Source organism: Drosophila gunungcola, chromosome 3R (assembly GCF_025200985.1).
Source record: "Drosophila gunungcola strain Sukarami chromosome 3R, Dgunungcola_SK_2, whole genome shotgun sequence".
NCBI classification, from domain to species: domain Eukaryota; kingdom Metazoa; phylum Arthropoda; class Insecta; order Diptera; family Drosophilidae; genus Drosophila; species Drosophila gunungcola.
In genome coordinates, this window is record NC_069139.1 from 8,283,964 (window position 1) to 8,308,898 (window position 24,935).

Genomic DNA, 24,935 nt, shown 5'->3' on the forward strand with positions numbered 1-24,935 from the left:
ACCGACAATTTGCTGGCCATATATGTAAGGCCGCAGAAGCAGCAAAAGCAGCATCAACAGCAAAGGCAACTGCAACTGCCACTGCGGCAAAAGCAGCGTCTCATATGTCGCATGTCGTGCCTGTCGTGTCGTTCTAATCACAATTGCTGCCTCTGCCGCGGCTGCGCCTTTTTATGGCGCTTTTATGCAAAACAACTTAATTTCGAGGCCCGATCCGTTTCCAACAATGCAGCGCGTAAAATATGCACTCGCAGGCAGCACCAGCAGCAGCAGCAGAAGCAGGAGCAACTGCAAAACAGCAAAAACGAAAGACTTAGACAACGAACTCGTACAAATGTTTCGTCCATTTGCCTGTGTGTCGAGCTGTTATAGAAAATTATCTGAAACTGATTTGATATATATTCAAATAGGCGCTGTGCGACACATGTTGCTGCTGTTACATGCAACATTTGCCGTATTTGTTGCACGCAGCAGCAGCAGCAGCAGCAACAACAGCAATAGCAACACAGAGCTCCTGGAGGAGTCGAAGCAACCGACTGGTAGCCAGGTTAGACTTGTCGTTGTTATTTGTATGAAATGCAGCGGATAACATCGCCAGCAGTAAACGTTTAGTTTGTGTTTTAATTAAAATATTTTCATTTCCCCTGCGCCAGCGACAGGCGAAGATTGCCGCTGAGAAACACGCTGCGACTGGATCAAGATCCAGGCACATCCGTGTCTTGCTGGACAAGTGGCATTTATAAGCAGCAATATAAACTAATTTAGGTGGGGAATTGATCGGCTAATAGACCTGGGAAACGTTTGAGAGAAAGTCTGAGTGGTAGTACATCAGGAAAATAATATTATAGGTAATTAGTGTATATAGTTAAAAATTAAATTAATAAAACCTAGAGTCTTGTACCCATTTTATCAATATTTGCTTTCCTTTGTCTCAAAAAAAAAAATAAAAATACGTTTTGAATGTCAAAACAGTAGGAGTTAATCCCCCTGGCATTTTAACCCCTCTTAGGCGGACATTAATTGATTTACCAAACCCCCAAAAGCCACCGCGAAAAGAAAGAGGAACTAAAAGGCAGTGAAAAATCACCCATCTGCGGCAGAACCACGCTTTATAAATGTCAGAGGCGACATTAATGTAGCGCATTTGTCTAATTAGACAAGCGTTTTGAGCATCATGCTCCGCTCTCGCTCTCGCTCCACGCCAAATAAATTAATCAGCTAATTGATGAGCATAAATTACGGGCATGGGGCATGCAAATGAGACGGGATCGCGGCTCAGCTCTGGGCTTATTGATGGTCAGGCCAAATTAAATTGGGCAAATGAGCGGAGCCGGGCAATTTAGTATGTCAATGGCCGATGCTGAAGGGCCACCCACTGGGCAGCAAATGAAAACCAGATCAGTAGAACTCTGGCCAAATCGAAGCTGGCCAGGTGCATCGTACAACTCAATTAATAACAATTTCTCAGAACAATAAGTCTGGCGACTGCCACAGAGGTGAGTGCAATCCTTTTTGGCCAACATTTGATTATCTCACGGCCAGAGTGGCTCCTTCTGCTGGAGTAAAAAGCTGAAGTTGGAGTTGGGGCTAAAGTTTGTGGATCTTGCTATCGGGTGCTGCCATCGGGGCGGTCGCGGTGTTGCGGAATTAGCCACTCGGAGCCTGAACTTTGGCGGTGCACGAGGTCGTGGCCAAATTGCCAGGCCATGCTCGGCACCGGAATGTTTGTTGGCTTTTTGCCTTTTGTTTTAATTGAAACCCGTACGAAATGGAAAATGGAAAATGGACTTTCAACTTGCCAGCTTGCTAAATTAGCCACACAGAAAGAAAGCCCAATGATAAATTTTGGGTCTTATGACTTATTTTACATTTATAAAGAAGTTGAAATTAAGAAGCTGATTTATTTGAAATTTTTTATAACTCATGTTTAAAACCTTTATAAATATATCAAAAGCTTAAAGGGTTAAGGCTTAAATTAATTAAATTTAAATTAATTAAAGTTGAAATTTTTGTGTTAAATTACATTTATAAAGGAATTATAAAACTGTAATCAGCTTTATAAGCTGATATTTTTAAAATTTAGACGGCTCATTAATTTTGGTGAAAAATATTCGATCCTTTGTTTCAATGTTGTTTGCTTTTATTTTCTTTATAAAAAATATATGTCTTAAATGTTTTTATGGGCTTAAATTAATAATTAAATTAAATGCTTGAATTCTTGTAAAAGTAAACCTTTAACCTTTAACATGCAACTTAATTGCATAAAATCTATTAAGAATATAGTTTCTCAGAGAAAATATTTGCAAACTGCAACATACATAAGCCGCATATTTAGTTTGATGTTTCTCAAAACAAGTCTTATGCCAAAATCGGTCTTTTAATGATAAAATCATAAAATTTGTTCAGGTGCAACTAGCTGTGGCAGACTATTTCTAATTTTGAGACCTCAGTGCATTGCAGGGCAGTCGGAAATTTATGGCGGGCCTGGCAGTGTCGAAAATAGCGCCAGAAACTCTGAGACTGCGACTGCGACTGCGACTGCGACAGGCGAGCGATGACGACGAAGACGATGCGAGCCCGATGTTGATAGCTATAGCTTTTCGCCGGCTGGAGTTACTTTCTAATGCTACAGACAGTAGAGTGGCGATGTGGACGTGAATGTGGATGAGGATGCATTGCACACGAAAGTCATAAGCGCAGCCGAGGCAATTAAGTTCGAGCGACAAGTTGCGCCGCTGGAAGCCAGGAAACTCGGCTAGGATCGGGTGGGATCGGTGGGATCGGTGGGATCGGTAGGATAGGTGGAAGCTGGGAGGGGGTGTGCAGCTGTTACATGTTTATGGCTCGAAACGGATCGCACGTAATGGGATTTGCGCTGAGCGACAGCGATAGCCACATAGCCTCTGACTGCACCAGCACCGGCAACCAGTCACATCCACATCCACATCCACCGATTCAGATCCAGAGCCAGAGCCAGTGCCAGAGCTATATGGGTAGAGCTATAGCCACAAGTGCTGCCTCGACTACAGCGCCTCAATAAAGCCGATCGCATTACCAATTAGGCGTGCACACTCGGCTAAACAGCCGCCTCCTTCTGGCAAGTGGAAATTGAATTAGTTGTCGCTGCATATGCGTGACTATGTAGCTGCTGGCCGGGGCTCCATGTTTAGCTCTGCGGATGCACAGAGAACAAATTTACATAACATTTGCTGCTTCATTTGACTTGACATATATGTAATATTTCAGTAGTTCATTATTTACAAACAATGGAAAACGATAAATAAAACTTTTCATCAGTTTCCAATTCAATTTCGACAAGCAAAACTTATGAAGTTGAACTTCCCTAACTCGAAGTCTCTATAAGTCTAACTAGTCTTATTGGCAAAAGTAAATATAAATTATATAAGTCAAAGTCTCCTTAACTCAAACTTAGTTTGGTTGCCGGTTTTATATCGAAATTTGGGCCATTTTAAACAAGTTTTAATCTTATTTAAACTATAATCTAATCTAATCTAATCTAATGATTTTTCACAAAATATTTTGATATTTAACAAGAACCTAACGTATTTTCTTCGTGTGTAATCAAAAGCCCCTGGAGCTAGAGAGCGGCAGTCTGGTTTGGGTGTCGCCATTCGTATGTGTAAACACTTTTTACACTTTGCCACATTCCTGCGCCGCGCGCATAAATCAGGCAGTGCTCGCCTGTCAATCTGGAACTGCGCCATCGATAGCATCGTGGTCTTTGTGGAGTGGAGCTGACCGGAGGAGCTTTTAGCAAGCGCTTAACAGCTGGCTGGGTGTGTGCTAGTTGTGTCTTCGGTTTCTGTGCCAATGCGAGCTATGGCAAGTGCCTCAGGATCCTGTTTTCCCTTCAAACTGCTGCCGCTCCTTTTTCTTCGGTCATGCAAACAACATCCATTTACTAGTATTATTAAATTTATATTACTTATTCTTATTTGTGTCATAACAAAATTTTTGCTTTAAATATAACACAATATTTCCAAGAAACTTACATAACTGAAACACCTAAAGCAAATTTTACAGCATTAATCTTTAATGTATATTTAAGTTATTTAGTAATTTTCGTTCATCTTTAACAAAAAGATAACAATGAAGGCATTATACAATAATGACAGTTGGCTAACATAAAAGAATCATAAATCATAACGAGCAACTAATCCAAAAATATTTGTAATTACTTTATAAAATCGACAGAAAGTAAAAGTGAACCAGGCAATTTTTCGAACCATTTCAGCTTCAGTCGGACTCCATGATTAGTCTGCTAAATCTCCACGACTTGCCCAGATAACGAGCAGAGCTGCCCGAAAACCAGATGCGCTCATTGATCAGGTGCGAATGCAGATCCCCCAAGGCGGGCTCCACATGGAATCGCTCCTTGATGCAGCGATGCGTGAGCACATTGGTGACGACCCACTGTCGGGAGATGGGATTATGAAAGCAAAAGGAAATGGATCAGTCTCAAAGACTCACGGCCAATTCGTGTTGACGTTGCAGTCTTCTCATGCTTTCGTGCAGTTCCAGGAGCAGCTCGTAACGCCGGGCGCCATCTTCGAGCATTCGCAGGGAAAATGCCAGTGAGTCGATTACAATCAGTTTTATCTGAATGGACAGTTGGGTTTTTTAACTTTTTTAAAACAGATTAGATGAATAAGGTAATCAAAAATAATTACATCAGGATGATCTACAAGGTGCCTATGACAACTCAAGACCGTGGCCATTAACTGAACCAAACTAGGACACCTCACATAGTGAACTTTTTTAAGCATTTCCAAGGCTTTAAACTCCGGTGCTCTGTGTTTATATTGCTGCTCCAGTTCCTGAGCTAAGCCTATAAAAAAAAAACGTATATATATGACAGTAAAACAGTTTACCCCATCAGTTCACCTAGTAATCTGTCTGGATGGAAATCCTGTCGTGAGTCTATGAACAATGCACTTCCTTCTAGGCCGCCAGCATCTTTGGGTATTTGCACATTAAGGCACAGTTGTAAACTAAAGATAAATATATTATTTAGTCTGTGTACATTTGTTAGTAAACAACAAACACACCACATTGTCGTTTTGCCTGTGCCCGAATTGCCAATCAATTCAATGATTTGACCCAAGGATATACCACCTCCGAAATGATTGTCCAGGGCTTTGTTCCCCGTCAGGATTTTATTTGTGTTCTTTTGTGAGATGTCCCAGCAGGAGTTATTAAATAAATTTAGGTTTTCGGTGGACACAGCAGCACTCTCCATAGCCTTTGTTGCCGGTATCTGCAATTGTGGAGGTCCCACAAGGTTTCTAGAGATTGTTAGATTACTGGCAGCCTAAGCAAATTTTTTTTTAAAAGATATTAGTTGATTCGGCAAGTTTATTTAATGGAAAACACCTCTAAAAACAAAACTTCTGAGAAAATAATCAAAACAACCGCGCCATATGATTAAACAGTAATGTTTAATTAACATGCAATGTTAGTTACTTTAACATGTTGTTAAGCTGACAAAAGCTTATTGCTATGGACACAACCTATCGATATAGAAAAAATACCGAAAATTTAATTCGGCAAAACCGGTTTTTTAGTTTATTAGAAACTTTTTTTCAGTTAAAGTTGACAGTATTATTAATAAATGTATATCTCGTTTAACGATCAATATTTTTACAATTTCAATTTAATATTTATCGTATTTTGCTGGTATATATTTCATACTCTCTTTTCATGGCGACCTGCTTTTGTCACACTGCAATCAGATGTTGTTTTGTTTACAATCACCTGCACTTTATTTCCTGAAACGCGAATTTATTGGACTTTAGTCACCGATAATGATGAACTTAAAACAATTGGCCTCCCACGCCTACCGCCAGTACGAACTGGTAACGTGCATCAACATGCTGGAGCCCTGGGAAAAGAAGCTGATCAGTGAGTACCGAAGTTCCCAGCCAAAGCAGTTCGCTAATCCGGATAATCTCGCCCAACAGACGGATTCTTCCTGATCATGCTTTCCCTGGTTATCTTCTCCAGCTTCATGTATCTGCCGGACTATCTGCAAACCCTGCTGCAGTTCGTCACGCCGCCCACCTGGTACAATAGTTCCCCGGAAGGTGCGGCCTACGCGGCGCAGAAAATGGCACGGAGCTGAGCTTCCAGCCTAAAGCCCCTTGCCCACGCATGCTCCCTATCAAAAGACAACTATAATTTAATGCTTCTGATTGATTATTGTGATTTACTTCGACTGGTCCAAGATCTGTAAATACTTTGCCGTGCCAAGCAAAATTCGTTTAACCCACTTCACCATGGTTTTTCTATGTCGCAGGCAGATTACAATGGCCTCCACAATTCGCAAGGCGGATGTGTTGAAGAACAGGCCAACCAGACCGCCAAGGGAAACTAAATGGGAGAACTCGAGGTTAAATTTCATAGTTATCTATGCAGATTTGGTGGGCTACTCAAAAAATCCAGAATAGTTTTGGTCACCCGACGTACGTAGCGCTGGGTGGGCAGCTCCACAAGAGCCACTCGGATTTTTGAGACGTCATCCGAGGCTTCATCATCCCTAGAAGCAGGCAAAACAAAAAATGTTTATTCAAGACACTCATTTACTTAGAGCTATATGGGCAAAAGGTTTATTCAGACTTTCTTGGCTAATTTGAAAAATTTTAGATTTTAACCTGATTTGAAAAATTACAAATTACATAAATAGGTTTTTTTAAGTGTTAAGCAATAAATACTAATAAATATTAGCATAACCAAAGAGTCAATTTAAATTAATGAACTTTTTTATATAGTATCCTAGTTATATTATAAATCACTTTAAGACAGAAAGAAAAAAGAAAATAAGGGTTAAAAAGGTACTTTTAGTTTTGGCATTTAGTTTATGATTTGTGACACGTATTTAAAATAATCTGATTGATTTCCAGCGTGTTTTGCCCCTCATTTTTTGATTGATTTATAATTTAGATGGGAGTAACGAAGGATTAAGGCAATAAAAGTGCTTACTCATCTGCTGAATTATAAATGATGTTGTACTCCGGCTCCTCGCAGGAGCTCATGCACTCGCAGGACTTGCGCTCCGTCATGATCTTGTCCCGGATCTTGGTGAGGCAGATCAGGCCGCGGTAGTCGCAGGCGGGCAGGGAATTCTGGCCGGGATTGGCCATGAAGTGGCTGGTGCAGTTGCAGTTCTCCAGCTGCAAAAGCACTGTGCTTTATATGCATACATAAATGATAAGCATGCTGAAAAATGTGTTCCATACATAGGTATTTTAGTTAGTAAGTAGTTACCATTCCACTACGCATCCGGAGTAGCTGTAGAACTCGTAGATGCCCTGCCGTTCGAGGACATGCTCGTGGCCATAGCGACATCGCCGCTGCTCCAGACTCAGATCCTGGACACTCTCGTCGTTGTGCACCTCGATGACATTCAGGACCAGCTCCTTGTAGTGGCCCAGTAGCACCGTCTCCCGGATCATGCCCTCCGAGAACTGGTAGGGCACATCGATGGGTGCATGCACATACAACTGGATGTCGGCGGCGGCATTGAAATTGAGATGTCCCGGCCCCGTCTCCCGGTTGTTGGTGAACTGCACATGGGACACCTTTCGCGCCTGGTGCGAGTTGAAGGAGTAACACAACCCGTACTCCGTGGGCAGGGGCAGGAACCGATCGCAACAGTCGAAAAGCTCGTTCAGGTAGCTGCAGTTCACCAGCAACTGATGGCAGCTGGTACGGAACTGCAGGAGTAAGAGGATTCATTAAGACCCATGAACCTGATACAAATATGTAGATGGACATATGTATATGACAACTCACCAAATCCACGAGCACGGTAAAGTTGGTCGGACATCGAAACTTGGGGCAATCCTCGCAGCTGCTGCAGACGCCGCGATAGAATACAATTTCGGAGATGAAGTCATCGACATGCATATCGTGTTCCACGCCAAAATGTGAGTCACTCAGGTCCCAAATTCTTTCGGCATTGTATATCTCGCACACAGTAATGGCCGGAAAAGTGGAGTTCCAGTTCAAGCTAAGAGTATCTCTTAAGTATTCAAGTATCTCTCAAATGATGTTCTACAGGAAACTTACTAAATCGTGTCCAAATTAAAAGAGACCGACGATGACAAGTAGCTGTTCAGCAGGGACACGGAAACGCTTCCAAAGAAGGGCAAAGTATGGTAAAAGGTTACCAAGTAAAGAACCCTGAATTAAAGTAAGCTTTTAGGCTGATTCACCCCGTTTATAGTGACTTACATCTTTAGTAAACACCCCTGAATGCGACTGCAGTGCACGGGCATTGTGAACTATCCGGCGGAAAAAAAGGAACTGCCTAACCAAAGCCCTACTTTTGTATCCTTTTCGGCAGTTGGCATTCATTCTAACAATGGGCTTTTGATATCAATCTGTCTATTGTTTCCCGCTTATAGGAACTGCGAACTACCCTGTTTTATTGGTTTCGATTTAGTTCAATGTTAAAGCCAACATGAAACAGAAGAGCCGGATAGCTATTTAAATGGACATCATGAAACACATACGTCACATTGGTCTTCTGAAGTGCTCAGGTCAGTTATTGTTATTGTTTGGCTGAATAATCAATGCAGCTAACCGCAAATTAAAGCATGCCAACGACATTACCTTTACGGATGACGATGACTCAGTGCTCGGATACAAATCTCGATCAGAAGTTGCAGTCTGAAGCAATATTGAAAAGAGTTTGGTGCAATGCTATTTCAGAGTTTTGTTATGGCTGAGCTACTGGGATATCACGTTTCTACTAAGTGATCAATCTCCCGGAAAAATATGGGAATGAAAACTAAAACCACATCAAAAGTGACTAATTTAATTGGCAACTAAGTGTAAATTGAAGTTCTTCTGAATCCTCTGCCTAAAATGACGCATTAGGTTTAACAATTCCAATTTGAGTAAGACTTTAGATTGGACATTTACGACCCTTTCAGTATTAGACGAGTTTATTTGGCAATATGTAATTGTCCGTCCGTTTGGCTTGCCAAATTTAACTCTTTCTTGCAGCAATTATGAGTCAATAGTTCATACCCGATTGGGTTTTTTTAATAATTCATACGAATGTCAATGCACTGTGACTCAAAATGATGTATCCCAAATTCTAGTTTCCAAATCTGACACAGTTTATTAAGCTAAGAAATTCCAGTTATTTATACAAATTTATTTAAATCATCCAATCTTTTTTAAATAATTGAAATTAGATTTTACTGCAGCTATTTTTGTAGCGCCCCTATAAAAAAAAAAAAACAAGTTCCAACCAGAAAATCTCTATCAACGAAAAAATGCTAGTAACCAGTTGCGTTTCGAGAAAAAATTATCACTTTATTATTTTAAAACGACAAGGAGAACACAGAAATTTTTGTTAGGTTTTTTATAATTCTTTAGTTTTATTTGATTGCAGTGCTTAATAAATAAATAAATGACAAGGCATACATTTTAAGCAGCTAAGACGGAGGATTCGCTACAGGACGTTTTGCGTGATCCAGGGCAACATGGAGATGACGCTAGTGAAGATTTCCATCTGCTTCTTGGTTTTGCCGCACAGATCTCCTCCTGTGGAGGTCACACCGTACTGGACATAGCGATAGGTATCCGGATCCGCAAATTTATGCACATAGAATATAGGTCCTCCGGAGTCGCCCTTGCAGCTGTGCTTGATGTCAGATCCCTCGGCGCATATGTGGTTGTCATTCACCTCTGATTCCTTGAAGAACTTCTGGCACTCGAAGAGATACTTTCGTGTGACCACTACCTTCTGCAGTGTGGTGGGTGCATCCGTTGTGTCCGTTTGGCCCCACCCGGTGATGTAGAAGCTCTGGTCGTAGGTCACAAATTGTGACTCCTCGTTGACAGGGAGACATATGGGAAAGATGTGCTTGTCCACTCTCACCTCCCGGTCAAGCTCAATGATGGCTATGTCGTGATGGATCATCCCATGATCGTATTTGGGATGCAGGGTTACTTTCTGTACGCCGTAATCCTCGTACGGCGGAAGACAGTGCATTGTTTTCCCCCTAAAAGCTGGCAATCCACCTCGGTATCTAAATTATGCTCTCCCAAACGCACTGCAGTCCTGTAACGCATAATTAAACAATAAATTACAATTTTAATTTCCCATTAACTACGGAACTTAATAAGGAACTTACACATCAGAACGATTTTCGATGCAGTGGGCGGCAGTGAGGATGTGCCATTTACTGATGAGGCTGCCGCCGCATAGGAGCATTCCATTTGGATATTTCTCATACTTGAGCAACGCCATCCAGGGAAATTCACCTGGTCTGGCTTTTTGACCTCCACTGAGCCTGGTTGTGATTTTGTTACCGCAGTTTTTGACTGATTGCAGAAATCTAAGGCCCCACAGGTCGTATTGGTTGATATTACTGTTTGCCGATTGCGCTCCAGTTTTCTGAATTGGACAGCAAATAAGCTGAAAATAATTTTTTTAAAATTTAATAAACTTAAAAATGCTAAAAGTCAATAATTATGTGTAACGCTCACATTCGAGGAGCCTGTGCACTGCGTATTTTTGAGGCCACTGGTAATATCTTCAGGTATATTATTGGAAAACTTTTTTTTAAGACTTTGCACAAATGGACACTCCAGGTATTCGAGGCACAATCCTTCCAGGTGATTCGGAGTACGACAGCTCCTCTCTATAAGTTAATACAAGGTTTTAAGCCCCCAACTGAAGTTAAATCCCTACATGATAGCTTACGGCTGAGAACCAGTCCTGGTAAAGAGCACAGAATTAGACCGGTAGCTAAAATCACTCTATATTTCATCTCGGGATGTTTCTTTTGACTGGTTATATAATATGTAAATTATCTGTCTCGAACGGACTGTCAACAAGATCGCTGAACTGATCAAACAAGAATGAGCCACAAATACTTCACCAACTCTTTATAACACTTTTTCACTCGAACTAAGTAAAAAAGCCAACAAAAAAAACAATATCAAATATTTAACAAGTTTAATTTCCATCGAATTGATTGAGATGTCATTAGAAAAGAATTTGAAACAGTGGCTTTATATTTATGTTCTGTGACGTATGCATACTCAGTGCAAGATGCCCACATACACTGGTGATTATATTAATAGGTACACTTTTTACTTCTCTATATATAATTTCTATAGGTGAGATTTACTTGTTGTGAGGTGTTCTCACATTTCAGCGTCCAGAACTTATTAAAATTAGAAAAATAATTTAAAAGCTCGTCGATTTTTTTTAATAAATTCATTTAATTTCTTTTTAAAAACTTTATAATACAGAATGAAATAGTACACTGTAATGAACAATATTCCAAAAAATTTTTAAAGGAGTAAAATGAAAATATATTTGGTATAACCGATTAACTCCACCATAAAAAAGCAAAATAATAAAGTCAACAACATTTTTTCACAAAAGGACGCATTTATGATAGTGTTCAAAATATTGTATCACTATAAAATGGGAAACAAGTTAGTGTTTTAACGATCTGAATACAGTAACAACAAACCGACTAAATGGGGAGAACTGAAATATTTTTTAAGCCACTGCTTTTAAGTATACTATTATTAACAAAGCCCGCCAAAATAATTAAATTCCGTTTGATTGATGCTGCTTATATTTTGTATTAAATAAATTTACAAGCTAGGGAATCCTCTAGAGAATCTACGACAAGGGATCTTAGGACTACGGATATAAATAAGGTGGTGTATTCTAAAGCAAGTGTGTCAGTGGGCGTAGGACTATTGAAGGTTTTGTGTGATCCAGGGCAGCATATCGATGACGCTCGCGAAGACTCCGGGCTGATTCTGGTTCTGACCGCAGCGGTTGCCACCGAAGGAGATCACCGCGTACTGGACCACGCGGTAGGTGTTCTTGAACTGATGCTTGAAGAAGACGGGGCCACCGGAATCTCCTTGGCAGGTGTGCTTGATCCCGTTTCCCGTGGCACAAATGTGATTGTCACTCACCTCATCCTGGTTGTAAAACTGCCGGCACTCGTCCAGACTCTTGCGGGTGACCAATGCCTGCTGGAGCTTGGTGGCAGTGGTCCCCCTGTCGGTTCCGCCCCATCCGGCGATGAAGAAGCTCTGGTCGTAGGCCAGCTCTTGGGACCGCTGATCGATCGGCAGGCAGACGGGCTTAATATGCGACTTTTCCTTGACCACGCGGTCTAGATTAATGATCGCCACGTCATGGCTGATCTGGCCATGAATGTAGCTGGGATGAACGCTAATTTTCTCAATGCCAAACTCCTCGTAGGGCGGAATGCAGACGCGAGTGGTGCCGCCCAGGATTTGACAGTCCTGCTCCGACTCCAGGTCGTGTTCGCCCAGACGGACTGCAATTCTGAAAAGCAAAGAAAATGGTACACCCGTTAGTCATCATGAGGTTTACTTTCCTCATAACTTTTTTCATGGAAATTTATTGTTTAGCTATGGATTTATTTGGTACAAGGACTTACACTTCCGGCTGCTCGATGATGCAGTGGGCGGCGGTGAGGATGTGGCGCTCGCTGATGAGACTGCCGCCGCAGAGGAAGGGCCGCGGACCGCTGACCTTGTACTTGAGCAGCGCCACCCATGGAAAATCGCCGAGCTTGGCCGTCGTCCCCCCGCTGACCTTGGGATTGCCCTTGTTGCCGCAGTTGGTCACCGAGTTCAGCAGTTGCAATCCCTGCCGATCATAGCGGTTAAGATTTCCGCCATCGGATCGCACAACCTTCCTCTGGGACTGCTGACTGGATGACGACTGCTGTGTCGCCTCATTGGGGCAACAAAGATGGAATTCCTGCAAATTAAATGCGATTTTTTAGAAAATTATAGGACAACTTATAAGGGAATAATTGAAAAGCAATTTAGATATAAGAAGGTAAATATAAGAACAAAAAAATACATTTCCAAGACAGTTATTAATGTTTATTTTTAATCAGCATTTCAAATAAAAGGGGTCTTTTTTAAATCTTCAAAAGTATATTAGAGACTTACATTTGTGTTGCCTTTGCACTGCTTCTGAGAGATTTGGTTATAAATCTTCCGTGGTATGTTACGGCCGTAGATGTCGATGATCCTCTGCACGTACGGACACTCCTGGTACCGAATGCACTGACCTGCTGCTCCGTCCTCAGTGACGCACCTGCTCTCTGTTGGCCAATAAAATGTTAGAAACCTTTTTCAAGTTAAATCCTTTGCAAAACGTACGGCTAAAAACAAGCAGTGGCCAGATGCACAAAACCAGCCCAAGGCTTAGAATCGTCGCTATTCCCATCCTAACTGATTGCTATGATCACTGATCGCTATGGGAGGTGTTTGTTAGCTATTGTTCAGAACCTGTCCCGTGTACGGATGTTGCTTCTACGGTTGGAGAGGTTGGAGATCGCGTTCCCGATCACGAATTAGTTTTGCAACTTGCGCGCTGAACCGATCAACTTGGAATGAGCCGCCGATCGTCGTGTGCCGCACTTTTGTAGCTCGATTCGCGTGCTCGGAAAAGCGCCAGTCCAATCCCGACACCGGTAATGATCAATAGCTGAGCGCAATCCCAGATCAGTAATACAGGTTTTGATGCACTTCCATAGGAGCACGTGAGCGGGGCTGGGAGCTGGAGATAGTCTCAGATGTTAGCCACCATGTTGGGCAGTTCGTAGTCCTATACTATGAAGTGATAGTAAATGGTGGGGCGGGTTGTTTACTCACTTAATTACTTTATAAGTTCTAGAAGTTCGCTTTATTAAAGATTATGACAAACCTATTTTCAAAGCACTATGATATAAATGTAAATACCTACCATCAAATTGATTTCAATAATATTTGTTCAGATCTTCACCTTTGTATTTCTATTTCCAAAAACTGATTAATTCCTCAGTTTTTATAAGCCATATATAAAAATGGCACATTTGTAAAAAAAAATAAATAAATAAAATAAAGAATAAAAAAAGCAAGTTATGTATGTATGTATATATCTGTGGCGAACCGATCGAGCGAAAAACGGTAGTGGGCTCGAAGCATGGAGCGTGGGAATAGCGATTAAATTCCAGGAAACCCCCTAGCAAATAGCTTGATCTCTCATTCTCAGCTGGGGAATGGGGCCTCCATTTGTCCACATCTCTGCCCCTCGAGATCGCCTATTGCGAGTGCGAGTAAATATCGCCGGTCAAGTCGCGGGGACTGGCACGCGTCAATGGGGCTCAAACGGGTGGGTTAAAGCACCTTTTAAAGGCGGTACTTTTTTCCTCAATTAGTATGCTCACTAATTCCCCATTCGCCTGGCTACACCCATGGTACAGGTCGCCGTCGCCGACTAACTGGCTGCTGGATCGAAACCCGTTCTTTGGATATGAATATGATGTGTAGCATGGAATTTCCAGAACAGAAATCCCCATCATCACGGATAAAATTGCGTGCAAAAAACCCCGAATTTTGTGGTTTTTATACAAAAATTCTGCTAAATATAGAACGACAGTTAATTAGGATAGGTCGGCCTTGTAAACGGTCTAAATCTCTCTCTTTCAGTAATAAAACCTCAATATACATGATCTTATGTGGAATCACAATTCAATTGAACTCACTTATTAGCGGCATTATCTCGATCGATTAAGATCGCAATTGGCAGTAAATTCCCTTAAAGCGATTTGCTTCCTAGGCAACATACAATATACCTAATTCCACTAGAAAACTTAAGAGTTTACTCATACCTTGCATTACCCAACAATTCTGATTGTCGATTTTCATAAAAATGCGAAATTATTAGCCGAACAAGCTTAGTTAATATTGAAACGAAAGCCATTGACTAATAATAAGATGTATCTATGAATCATGGTCGAGAAATGAAAATTGTGGGAAGATAAAAAGAGAAACTAGATAGAAGCATCAACTAAACAAATCATAGTTTAATTATAGAGACATAATTACTCTTTGAGAATATTTTTCAAAGGCTTAATAAAACTATATGTTTAAATAGAATTAAATACATTTTAAACAATTTTACCATTATGGTGTTGTTTTATTCACAACGAACGCCCAATAAAATAGCAGAATGTAAATGAGTTTACAAATATGTGTATAATATATATTTGGGTTTGACTAATCGCTAAGATACACTCTAGAAACTGTTCACAAACGATGACCCTCCTCACAGGCCATTGCTGGCCATGGTGTCCGTGATCCACTGGACATACTCGCCGACATTGGTGTACAGACCCGGAAGGCTGATCTGTCCGCAGGAAACCACGCCCTGGCTCACGATTCCAAACTCCACCATTTTCTGGGCGAACTCACCCAAATAGCGGGCTGGAGCTTGGAGTGGTCCGCCGGAGTCACCCTTGCAGGAGTCCTGAAGGTCGCCACCGCCCACACACAGCTGGGTGGAGGGCACTGCCCTTCGATACGCCTGGGAGCAGGAGGATCGCGGCTGCAGGGGCACATTCGCCTGGAGCAGCACATCCGAGGAGGAGCCATTCTCCGTGGTGCCCCAGCCAGTCACAAAGAACGTATTAATCTGCTCCGCCTGCTGCTTCAGCTCATCCGTGATGGGCAGGCAAATGGGTTTGATGTGCTCTGCGGTAGGCATTTTACATTAATAAGAAGTGAGTAACGTGTCCAGAGCTTAAACTTACTCTGAAAGGGAACGCTTCTGTTCAGGCGCAGCAGAGCTATGTCGTTCATGATGTGACGGGAATCGTACTGCTCATGGATCAGATGCTTCTCAATGCCCACATCCACAACTGGCGGGGCACACTTCTTCTTGCGTCCCTGCTGCCGGCAGTCCTCGTCCGTGGAGATGCGATGCTCACCCAGGCGGATCTCGTAGCTAAGGGATGGGCGAATAATAAGATTATCAGCTTGGTGGAATAAAAGGTTATGATAATGATAAAGTATATGGATCTACACCAGTAGTCACTTTATTGATATAAAGGAATTAAAAGGATTTTGAATCATTAAACATAGGTAAAAATTAATTTTTATAGATGTAATTATTTAATTTTAATGGTAAGAAAAAAAAAGATTTAAAAAAATATGTAGTGTTATTAGTCGTTCATTTATGCGTGAGCTTTAAACGACATGTTGCAGATATGCATCATGGACACTTAAAGGGTTAACCAATGCATACAATGTTTTCATTTTAAAAAGATTTTGAATCAATTAAATATGGTATAAATTTATTTTTAGAGAAATACATTTTTAATATTAATTTATAGCAAATAAAAATGAAGGTTTAAAAAAAATGTCGTGGGATTAGTACTTAATTTGTGCGTGAACTCTGTTCATCTTTGTGTTCTATAAAAATTAGACTTTCTCAATTGATTTATTGATAATCACGACATTACCTACAGCTTTATACTTACAGATCATTTTGGAGTCCGTGGACACAGTGGGCAGCAGTCAGGATATAGCCTGTGAATAAATATGCATTTCAAAAGAGTTCACTTCAGTAAATATTATTATTCCGACTGGAGAACACCTACGCTCAGAGATTAGGGCTCCGCCGCAAAGGAAACGCGACTCGCCAAACTGCTGGTAACGGAGCAGGGCCATCCAGGGTCTGGAGGAGAGCTTCACCTCGTATCCATTGGCCACCCGCTGGCTGAGGAAGTTGCCGCAGTCGAAGTTCTCGTCCTTAAAAAGGGTAATTACCTTCGAATTGTGCTGGATCTGGGCAGAAGCACAGCAAAAATGCCGCTAAAAGAGGAGATACTTTTAAAATCAGTTTAGCTTTCTTAGTCTTTAAATAAAAAAAATAATTTCCATTGAATTAAGTTTAAGTTTCTTACTATATTATAATATAACTAAAATACAACATATATTTAAACATAATAATTTGATTGCAATAAATTAATATAAATTAGCAACATTCTATCTTGTGTATTCTTTGTTCATTTAAAGGTTTATCAGTAAGTTTTATTGAACTGCTGTAAAATCTCATTTGTAAACAAAGAAAATCTATTATTTGCAACCTTTCTATTCCGAAGTTAAACTGTCAGTATAAACATGGCAAGTGTTTAAAAAAGGGGGTTCCTTTTGTTTAACTCAGTTCGATTTGGGCCAAGTAAATTATTGATTGAATTAATGTTTACCTGTATTGAAACTTTTGAGTGATCTTTGGACCCTTAACTCTCTCATGCAATGTTGTTTTCTAAAGACAATTTCTTCAACTCACCACTCCATTGAACTCGCCGCAGGAGGCCTTCTGCAGATAGCTGGCGTAGTCGGCTGGCACCTTCTGTCCGGACTTCTGGGCCTCCGTGAGTCGCTCCTCGATGTTCCGGCAGGAGGAGAAGGGCATGCACCGACCCTGTTCGCCATCCGGATTCGTGCAGTCGTCGGCGTAGGCTGACCCATGTAATGTACACCAATATTAGCATTGCACTGACGCGGAGTCGGACTCGAACTCGGATTCGGATTCGGAGAATTCCTCTAACCTGCTCGGACAGATTGCACGCCCATCGACGCCACGAGGGCAATGCCATATATGACGGTGAGGGCGGGGCAGCTGCCTATCATCTCGCTGAGCTCGCTGAGATAGCTGATCTGGACTGTGGGGCGATCGGAACCTGTAGTGTGACGTATGTGGTATTCTGGGCAAACAGACGCTCCAAGCTCGACTGGAAGACAGCGAGCTGAGAAGTTTCATTTTATACCCCCCCGTGGATGAGAGAGTTGAATCACGTTTAAGCCGGGGCCTAGATCTCTCCGGTTTTTAGCTTTTTGGGGATGCCACGATTCCCCTCCCCGCCATTTGGAATATGTATGGTATATGATGATTTGAGGAAATATTGAAACAGTAAAACAGATATGTCTACACTTCCCAGGAGAATAAAAAAACAAGTTAATTGAAAGCCATCGGAGAGATCATCTCTCACTCTTTTTCTCAGAAATACTTGATTCGCTCTCTACGGAAAAAAAGCTCAGCGAACAAAGAGACTTGAAAACCTCTAGCAAATACTTGTTCTAAAGGATCCCATTAAGCAGTGGCTAAAGTATTTAACTTGTGTTTTTCGTTTATTTTTTTTTTATTGTTTATCGCACATCATCATCTAGTCAGTGGTACAATGGCTGAATCGGTCCGATCGATCATGGGGTTTAGGGTTTCTAGTTATTGATACATTAGCTTGACCTTGGTAACAATAAATTATAGCAAAGCTGCTTAATTGCGTTTATAAATATCAGACATGGCTCAACAACAAACAAAATCGTAACTCGAATATATCTTTAGATATAAGGGATAAAAACGAAAGAAATCATAATGAATTAACTTAGATAGTTGGAGGTTAACGGCAGCGAATTAAGTTGTTTTACATGTGGAATCGGTTGGATGGTTGAATGGTTGGTTGCGTTGCTCTCACCAGTTCTCGAAGCAGTTAGCCCTGCTGTCTAGCCAATTGTTCTAGGCGGTCGGTTGGTTGGGGGGGTTCAATAATTTACATAAGTTCTTCGCTCTCTGTATGTCAACGAAAGGAACATATAGCAATAGATAAATAAATTAATTGTCGAATTTTGGGTTGGTGATAAGGCGTGAATTTTGTAGGTAGAGCTCGCTTGATGCCGCCGTCAGAGTTAGTAGTAGTAGACAGAGCATATCAGATCAGATCAGATCAGGTAGGAAGCTGGGATGCACAGAGAATGCAGGAGATTTGTGGCAAGCGGCAAGGGAATGGAACTGCAAAGCCAATTGGGTGGTTAGATACAGCAAACCATAAAAATAGCATCGAACAAATACAGATAGGATAGTGTTAGGATAGAGTAGAATACTGCGTAATTGCTTTTTCAGAGGCGTAGTCATCGTCACAGTCGTCATTGTCGTCATTTGGTATCGGTTTTTGGTATCACAAAATTAATAACATCATAATTTATACAAATATAAAAACACGTCATACATACATAATACTATGAACAATTTGAAAATACACTTAAGAACTAATCCGTTGGCTTCGTCGCCCACCGCGCACAGCTTCTAACTCTCCTGCATCCATGACAAATGGCCTAATGTTTTTAACAATATTTTGCAATAGTTTTTTAGGTCAACAATGTCAGGAGTGGCTGCAGCTGGAGAATCGAATCGAATCTCAGGGTTTGACTGACGGAGCCAACGGATCGATCAACAAACAATTAAATAGAGTGAGCACTTGAAATTTAACTAGTCTAGAGTAGGCTTGTTAGTAGTCGTTTTGTTGGTTGGTTGGTTTGTTGGTTGGTTGGTTTGTTGGTTGGTTGCTTGGTGCTGATGGTGTACGCTTGGAAGTAGTAGAGTGTGTGTTAGATGCAAAACAGAACGGTGCCATCAACCAGTTGAACGCGTTAATGCTTTTTATTTGATGGCGGCAATGAGCGGGCTTTCTTCGCCTAGAATAAATAAAAAAAATTAATTTTCACTTTGTTTTCCATAGAGTTTAGTGGGCACTAAATCACGAGTCTTAATGTAGGGCATCCGGGGCCAGACCCAGGTTGCTGGCATGGAGCTCTCGTAGTTGAAGTTGTACAGCTGATTCTCCAGCCACTTGCGCTTGTCCTGCGGCTCCGGATAGGTAGATGCCAAGCCTACAGAAGGTTAATCATATTAATAGAGTCCTTTCAAACATGATGGTAATCCACTTCAGAAAAATTAGATGATTGTATGGTGAAACTGAATCAGATATCTGATAAATATTTGTCTTCTTTGTTAGAAGAACCAAAGTCAAGCCCCTTTAAAACAGTTGCATTTACCTCTGTCGTAGGCACATTTGGTCACGCCAACGGCAATGTTCATAGACACCTCCCGAATGCTCGATAGCGGAGGATACAGCGATCCGCGCTCAATGTCGCTGGGCTCCACGAAGTTGGCCAACTCCTGGGCGGCGATGAGGAACATTTCGTCGGGTATGTGGTGGGTGCCAGTGCAGATCACGCCCAAGCCCACGCCCGGGAAGATGTAGGCGTTGTTGCCCTGGCCCGGATAGAAGGTCTTGTCGCCGACCTGGACCGGTGGGAACGGGGAGCCCGAAGAGAAGATCACTCGAGCCTGCCAGTAGAGAAAGCTTGTTAATAGATGTATTTAACATGATTGGACTGTAGTTTCTCACATCCGTGTGCTTGTACGCATCCTCGGCGGTGCACTCCGCCTTGCTGGTGGGATTGGACAGGGCGAACACCACGGGCCTCTCGTTGTTATCCGCCATAGTGCGCAGGATCTCAGGGGTGAAGATGCCAGCAGCAGCCGAAGCACCAATCAGCACCTGTGAATTGGATTTTGATTAGTTATATATCTATAGATAGCTTTCTTAAAAGAAACCTATAAGCAGGTAATTTAACCAAACGATTTTCACATTATTATAAAACTAATTAAATAACTAATAACTCAATTCATTTTTACAGCCCTTTTCATAAAAATGCTTTGTTTAAGTGTCACAAATCTGTTTTTAGTTTTGACTTTGACTTCCATAGATAACGGATATTATCGTTGAAGTTAACATTTTTTTAATTAAATACAAAATTTAAGTAAATGGTCGTGGAAACTCTAATAAACCACTTACACTGGGTTTGATGGTGGCGACAATCTCGGCGAGATCCGTCATGGGATTGATGTCCTTGGCGTAGTTGATTTTGTGGCCATCCAGGCTGCCCACCTTGCGACTCTTGGTCAGCAGGCCGTCGATGTCCACCATGTAGATCCTGTTGTAGGCCTCCTCGATGGGCACGCCATCCTGCACCATGGCCTTGACCGTCAGATCGGCGATGCCGATGGCCGCCTCACCCGCTCCGGCGAACAGGAATGTGTAGTCCTTGAAGGACTTGCCCGTGATGCGCTTGGAGGCATAGAGGCCGGCGACGGCCACGGAGGCTGTGCCCTGGATGTCGTCGTTGAAGGTGCAGTACGTGTTGCGGTACTTGTCCAGGAACCTAAATGCATTGTGGTTGCCAAAGTCCTCGAACTGGATCAGGGTGTTCTGGCCATAACGCTGCACCACCGCCTCCATGAACTCGTCGATGAAGTCGTCGTACTCCCTTCCCACGACTCTCTTTTGTCGCAGACCCACGTACAGGGGATCCTCCAGCAGATCGATGTTGTTGGTGCCCACATCCACCAAAATGGGCAGGCACTGGTGGGGTTTGATTCCGGCCAGAGCCGTGTACAAGGCCAGCTTGCCCACGGGAATGCCCATGCCGCAGGCTCCCAAATCGCCCAGTCCCAGGATGCGTTCGCCATCCGTCACGCAGATCGCACGGACATTCGGCTCCGGCCAGTTCTTCATCACATCGAAGATGTGACCGCGATCATTGTAGGTGATGAAGAGACCATGGGGACGCCTGTAGATCAGGCCGAAACGCTGGCACGCCAAACCCACTGTGGGCGTGTACACAATAGGCATCAGATCCTCAATGTTTTCCGAGAGGAAGCGGAAGAACAGGCGCTCATTACGATCGTACAGATCGCTCAGGTAGAGGTACTTGTTAAGCGGCTCCGTGTAGCGGTTCACGGCGATCTTGCACAGCTGCAGCTGCTCCTCCTGCGTCTTAAACCGCGCCGGCTGCAGTCCATGGATGCCCAGTGTCTGGCGCTCCTCGAGAGTGAAGGCCAGGCCCTGCAAAGGCAAGAAAACATAATTAATATGGGCAATCTTTGAATACATTTTGTAATAAAAACCGGTTTATGCATAAAGACCTACTTAATTTGCAAAGGAACACACCTCAATATTTAAATATTTATTCTTGTTTGTAAATAATATGAAATCCTTTGTTTAAGCATAACAGTTTCAAGCGTTGAGTATTTGCTATTCAATCAAAAGCGCAGTTTCGAATTCAACTAAGGATTTGTTTATGGTATTTTCAGCAAAATTAATATAATTTTACTATCTAGACAGCAAATTGAAATGTTAGAAAATAAGGCTTTGAAGTATTTGATAAATAAAATCAACCATTAATCGTAAAATCATACTAATAATTCTTTTTGTTTATACAAAACTTAAATCAAATTTCAAGTATGTTCAAAATTAGTATTATCTTGAAAAGATAAGCAACATTTTTGCTGATAAAAGTTATTCACATTTGGAGAGTCCCCCCATAATGTGATAAATATTCAAGTTCTTGCGATAAACAAATTTATTATCGATCATTTACCAATTTATCTAGGCTAGTGAACTGCCTTAGTTTTCATTCTTACAGTGAAATTTTATCAGTGCATGCTAGCTATTTATTTAACTAGAATAGCGTGTAGTTTCTTACCTTGTTGAGTCGCGGATCACGGATGTGATCTATGCCGCGCACCTGAGAGGGGCAGACGATATCGCCCACCACCTCGTGATAATGTCGAGCGGCCGGCACTGTTGCTGCTGCCACCGTAGTGATTCCTGTAGCTGAAGTGCCGCAGCGGCACAATTTGCCCACAGTTCCGCACAAGCTGCGAATTGTAAAAGTGCATTACGTGTGTCACTTATCAGCACAGCAATTGGAGCCCCCCCCCCTGGCCACTCCTGACCTTCAAATGGGTCTTTCTGGAGCACCCCCCACTGACATTCTTGACATTGTCATGGGTGGTGTTCCGCCCCCCACACACACACATCCCAAACAGGGAATGAAAACAGCCATGTTCAAGGTCGACGTCAGCTGCTCTTTGTTTATCATCGCCGCTGGGCACGCCAAAATATAAAATGAAAAGCAAAAAAGTAGGAAACTAAGCCGCATTGTTTACAGCTATCCCCCGGAATTCAAAGCGCCAGCGATAAGGGGGATGGATGGCCTGGCAACATCAAGATAAAAATCTACTTACAGATACGATCATAATATTAGCTCTCTAATTTCGTATTATTCATTTGCTAAGGATCGGTTATAAACAATTGCCAATCTATATGGCTTTTAAGTTTACCTATTTTATTGAGTTATTATTTCTTAATTGTAATAAAAATAAATTCTATCTACAAACATTGTTATTGATTTAAATCAAAAAAAAAAACGGTAGCTTATTGAATCACAAATTATCTCTTACATAAATATGTGTGATTGAACTTGACTGTTGATTTTTTCTTGAAAAAGAACTCACAAAGATTAGATTACAAAGTTCCTTTGCCAACTACTTGTAATGAAGGGGTAATAATTCATTAACTAATGAATTAAGATTTTATAATACTTGTTGTTGTTGCTGTTTGTAGCCAATTCGTCATAGCGCTATAATTTTGACCCCTGCTGTTACACGATGTGTTTATTTTTGCTAGCTTCCAGTTCTATTAGATGGTGCTAATTACCAGAGAGGCACAACGATGAAATAGAGGCGTGTGTGTGACTAATTTGTGTTTGCGGTTCATTGATGAAATCATGCGCGCGGGGAGTGGAAATGGTTAGATATCGGATTTTGGTCAAGTTGGAACCGGTTAATGACGTGCGCTGCAATGAGAACCCCATGACGAGAGCCCTGAGATCCCTTCCGCCGACAGCGTACTGATAATTATCGTTTAGGTAAAGCTATCATTCGTCAATTTGTTTCCAACTGTTTGAATGGCACTCACATGAGCCCCGACATCAAGTGCTAAATAAAATCGCATATCTGCGGCAACTACAACACGGAATAAGTGCGTGTTTTGGACTGATGTTATAATTCACTGAGTATGCCCGCGCGGCTACCATTTATTAGCCCTTAGAATATTCCCCACCAGCTGGAGAGTCTGAAGGCAAAAGCTGGCACAGTTCATTAAACTCTTTAATTTTTTTATAAGGCGAATTGCTTAGCTGCTCGCTAACGGTTTGCGTGGGAAAGAGAGACAATATAGCCTGCCAGCTGAGGAAATTTTTGATGAACTTGGCAACGAAAAACGCTTACAATGGCGAAACAAAACACATTTCTTCGGTATACACACTAAATTTAGAATTTTGCCAGACCATCTTTCGAATATATGTCCATGTCCATGAACGCGAAGGTGTTGCTTTTCGCTACACATGAAATAAATATTAAACGTTGAATATTATATATATATAAATATATATATATATACCCGAACTAATGTCTTTTAGTTTTAAAAATCTTTAAGAAATTTTCATAATTTAAAAATGTAAAAGGAATCTTGTGTATAATCAATTATTATCAGAATTTGAAGCCCCAAAGTAAAATGAAATGGTTAATATACTGAACAAAAAATTATGAAATTTGACAACAATGTTTTTCCCTGTGTATCCCATTGATTTTTCAGCTGTTTGTTGTTTTGGCAGCCAAAAAACGAAGGCAAATTCAAAAACTCTTATGCAACTGCAAGGGAAAAGTGAAACTTTTTCGGGAACAGCTGTTTGGCGAATAGGAGAAAGTGGAAGTGCAGAAGAGGGAGGGAAAAAGGGTCAATGTCAGGCCATGTGCGAATCCCACTCGCTCGCACTTGGGAAATTCCTGTTTGTTTTGTGTTCGAATGAAACCGAAAGCTGCGCAAAGAAATCAGAAAGAGGGATGATATATATACCGACGCCTTGGCGGCTATTCGTCTGATCCGAAACGGAATGACTAGGTCACTGGGCTACCAGCTGGGGCTGGGCAGTTCCTCGTCCCGAGTCGCGAAATGTTGCATAATTCCCGCCCCCGAACACACTCGCACACACTCACACATCCTGACCGCGAAGTCCTTGCAAAAAAAAAAGCTTACCTGGGTCGTGAGAACATTTTCACTTCGTAGAATTGCTTTCCGTTGGGTTAGTATTACTTTTATATTTAATTCAGGCCCCTGCGTTTGACACTTGTCTGGGCACAATAAGGGATAATACTTTCGGTTACGTTTGTTAACTTTGCGATGTGCCACGGTCAGCTAGCACCAACGTCACGACGATTTTTTAGGAATTATTCTAATGTACAATGCGCGGGTTTTAGCCCTCCCCACAAAAACAAAATTGAACAAGTGTGCCCGCAGAACGGATAAACAAATTTACCGCATTTGAATTTAACGAAAATTTGAGTAAATATCGATGGTTGCGAAATATCG

General features: G+C 41.8%; 7 protein-coding genes across 9 annotated transcripts; 1 reads left to right on the top strand and 6 right to left on the bottom strand.

The window, feature by feature from the left end:
• Window positions 1–4,121: 4,121 nt before the first annotated feature.
• On the bottom strand, window positions 4,122–5,434 carry LOC128259978 (DNA repair protein RAD51 homolog 3). Its single transcript, XM_052992638.1, has 5 exons — window positions 5,070–5,434; window positions 4,906–5,012; window positions 4,692–4,849; window positions 4,492–4,620; window positions 4,122–4,434 (listed from the first exon to the last, which is right to left on the bottom strand). Exons 1-5 carry the CDS (start codon window positions 5,258–5,260, stop codon window positions 4,258–4,260), a joined length of 762 nt encoding a protein of 253 aa, XP_052848598.1. The 5' UTR covers window positions 5,261–5,434; the 3' UTR covers window positions 4,122–4,257.
• A 298-nt stretch (window positions 5,435–5,732) lies between these two features.
• Window positions 5,733–6,792, top strand: LOC128257521 (serine palmitoyltransferase small subunit B). 2 transcript variants are annotated; one of them, XR_008267876.1, is made up of 3 exons: window positions 5,733–5,922; window positions 5,982–6,249; window positions 6,317–6,792. XR_008267876.1 is itself a non-coding variant. In XM_052988571.1 (2 exons), the coding sequence occupies exons 1-2, from the start codon at window positions 5,826–5,828 to the stop codon at window positions 6,140–6,142; spliced, it is 258 nt and encodes an 85-aa protein (XP_052844531.1). In that variant the 5' UTR covers window positions 5,733–5,825; the 3' UTR covers window positions 6,143–6,289. The 2 variants fall into 2 exon arrangements, 1 of the variants encoding a protein (XP_052844531.1); XM_052988571.1 differs by lacking the exon at window positions 6,317–6,792 and having other exon boundaries at window positions 5,982–6,289.
• Window positions 6,227–8,295, bottom strand: LOC128251977 (pickpocket protein 11). Its single transcript, XM_052979276.1, has 7 exons — window positions 8,254–8,295; window positions 8,089–8,202; window positions 7,813–8,029; window positions 7,285–7,733; window positions 7,000–7,206; window positions 6,450–6,556; window positions 6,227–6,390 (listed from the first exon to the last, which is right to left on the bottom strand). Coding segments are annotated over exons 1-7 (1,260 nt in total). The 5' UTR covers window positions 8,256–8,295.
• Window positions 8,296–9,457: 1,162 nt separating this feature from the next.
• LOC128251978 (serine protease grass-like) lies at window positions 9,458–10,883 on the bottom strand. Its single transcript, XM_052979277.1, has 4 exons — window positions 10,742–10,883; window positions 10,525–10,679; window positions 10,170–10,453; window positions 9,458–10,037 (listed from the first exon to the last, which is right to left on the bottom strand). Exons 1-4 carry the CDS (start codon window positions 10,806–10,808, stop codon window positions 9,485–9,487), a joined length of 1,059 nt encoding a protein of 352 aa, XP_052835237.1. The 5' UTR covers window positions 10,809–10,883; the 3' UTR covers window positions 9,458–9,484.
• A 729-nt stretch (window positions 10,884–11,612) lies between these two features.
• Window positions 11,613–13,458, bottom strand: LOC128254379 (serine protease grass). The gene is made up of 4 exons (XM_052983487.1): window positions 13,213–13,458; window positions 13,000–13,154; window positions 12,477–12,802; window positions 11,613–12,361 (listed from the first exon to the last, which is right to left on the bottom strand). Exons 1-4 carry the CDS (start codon window positions 13,277–13,279, stop codon window positions 11,755–11,757), a joined length of 1,155 nt encoding a protein of 384 aa, XP_052839447.1. The 5' UTR covers window positions 13,280–13,458; the 3' UTR covers window positions 11,613–11,754.
• Window positions 13,459–15,053: 1,595 nt separating this feature from the next.
• On the bottom strand, window positions 15,054–17,631 carry LOC128254449 (serine protease grass). Its single transcript, XM_052983616.1, has 6 exons — window positions 17,430–17,631; window positions 17,168–17,340; window positions 16,476–16,689; window positions 16,356–16,404; window positions 15,627–15,820; window positions 15,054–15,567 (listed from the first exon to the last, which is right to left on the bottom strand). Exons 1-6 carry the CDS (start codon window positions 17,509–17,511, stop codon window positions 15,143–15,145), a joined length of 1,137 nt encoding a protein of 378 aa, XP_052839576.1. The 5' UTR covers window positions 17,512–17,631; the 3' UTR covers window positions 15,054–15,142.
• Window positions 17,632–17,993: 362 nt separating this feature from the next.
• Window positions 17,994–24,868, bottom strand: LOC128254279 (NADP-dependent malic enzyme). 2 transcript variants are annotated; one of them, XM_052983270.1, is made up of 7 exons: window positions 24,603–24,868; window positions 22,207–22,381; window positions 20,517–21,566; window positions 20,067–20,219; window positions 19,711–20,005; window positions 19,381–19,545; window positions 17,994–18,448 (listed from the first exon to the last, which is right to left on the bottom strand). In XM_052983270.1, the coding sequence occupies exons 1-7, from the start codon at window positions 24,617–24,619 to the stop codon at window positions 18,429–18,431; spliced, it is 1,875 nt and encodes a 624-aa protein (XP_052839230.1). In that variant the 5' UTR covers window positions 24,620–24,868; the 3' UTR covers window positions 17,994–18,428. The 2 variants fall into 2 exon arrangements, with proteins under 2 accessions (XP_052839230.1, XP_052839322.1); XM_052983362.1 differs by lacking the exon at window positions 17,994–18,448 and adding an exon at window positions 18,741–19,350 and having other exon boundaries at window positions 19,417–19,545.
• Between the last annotated feature and the right edge of the window lie 67 nt (window positions 24,869–24,935).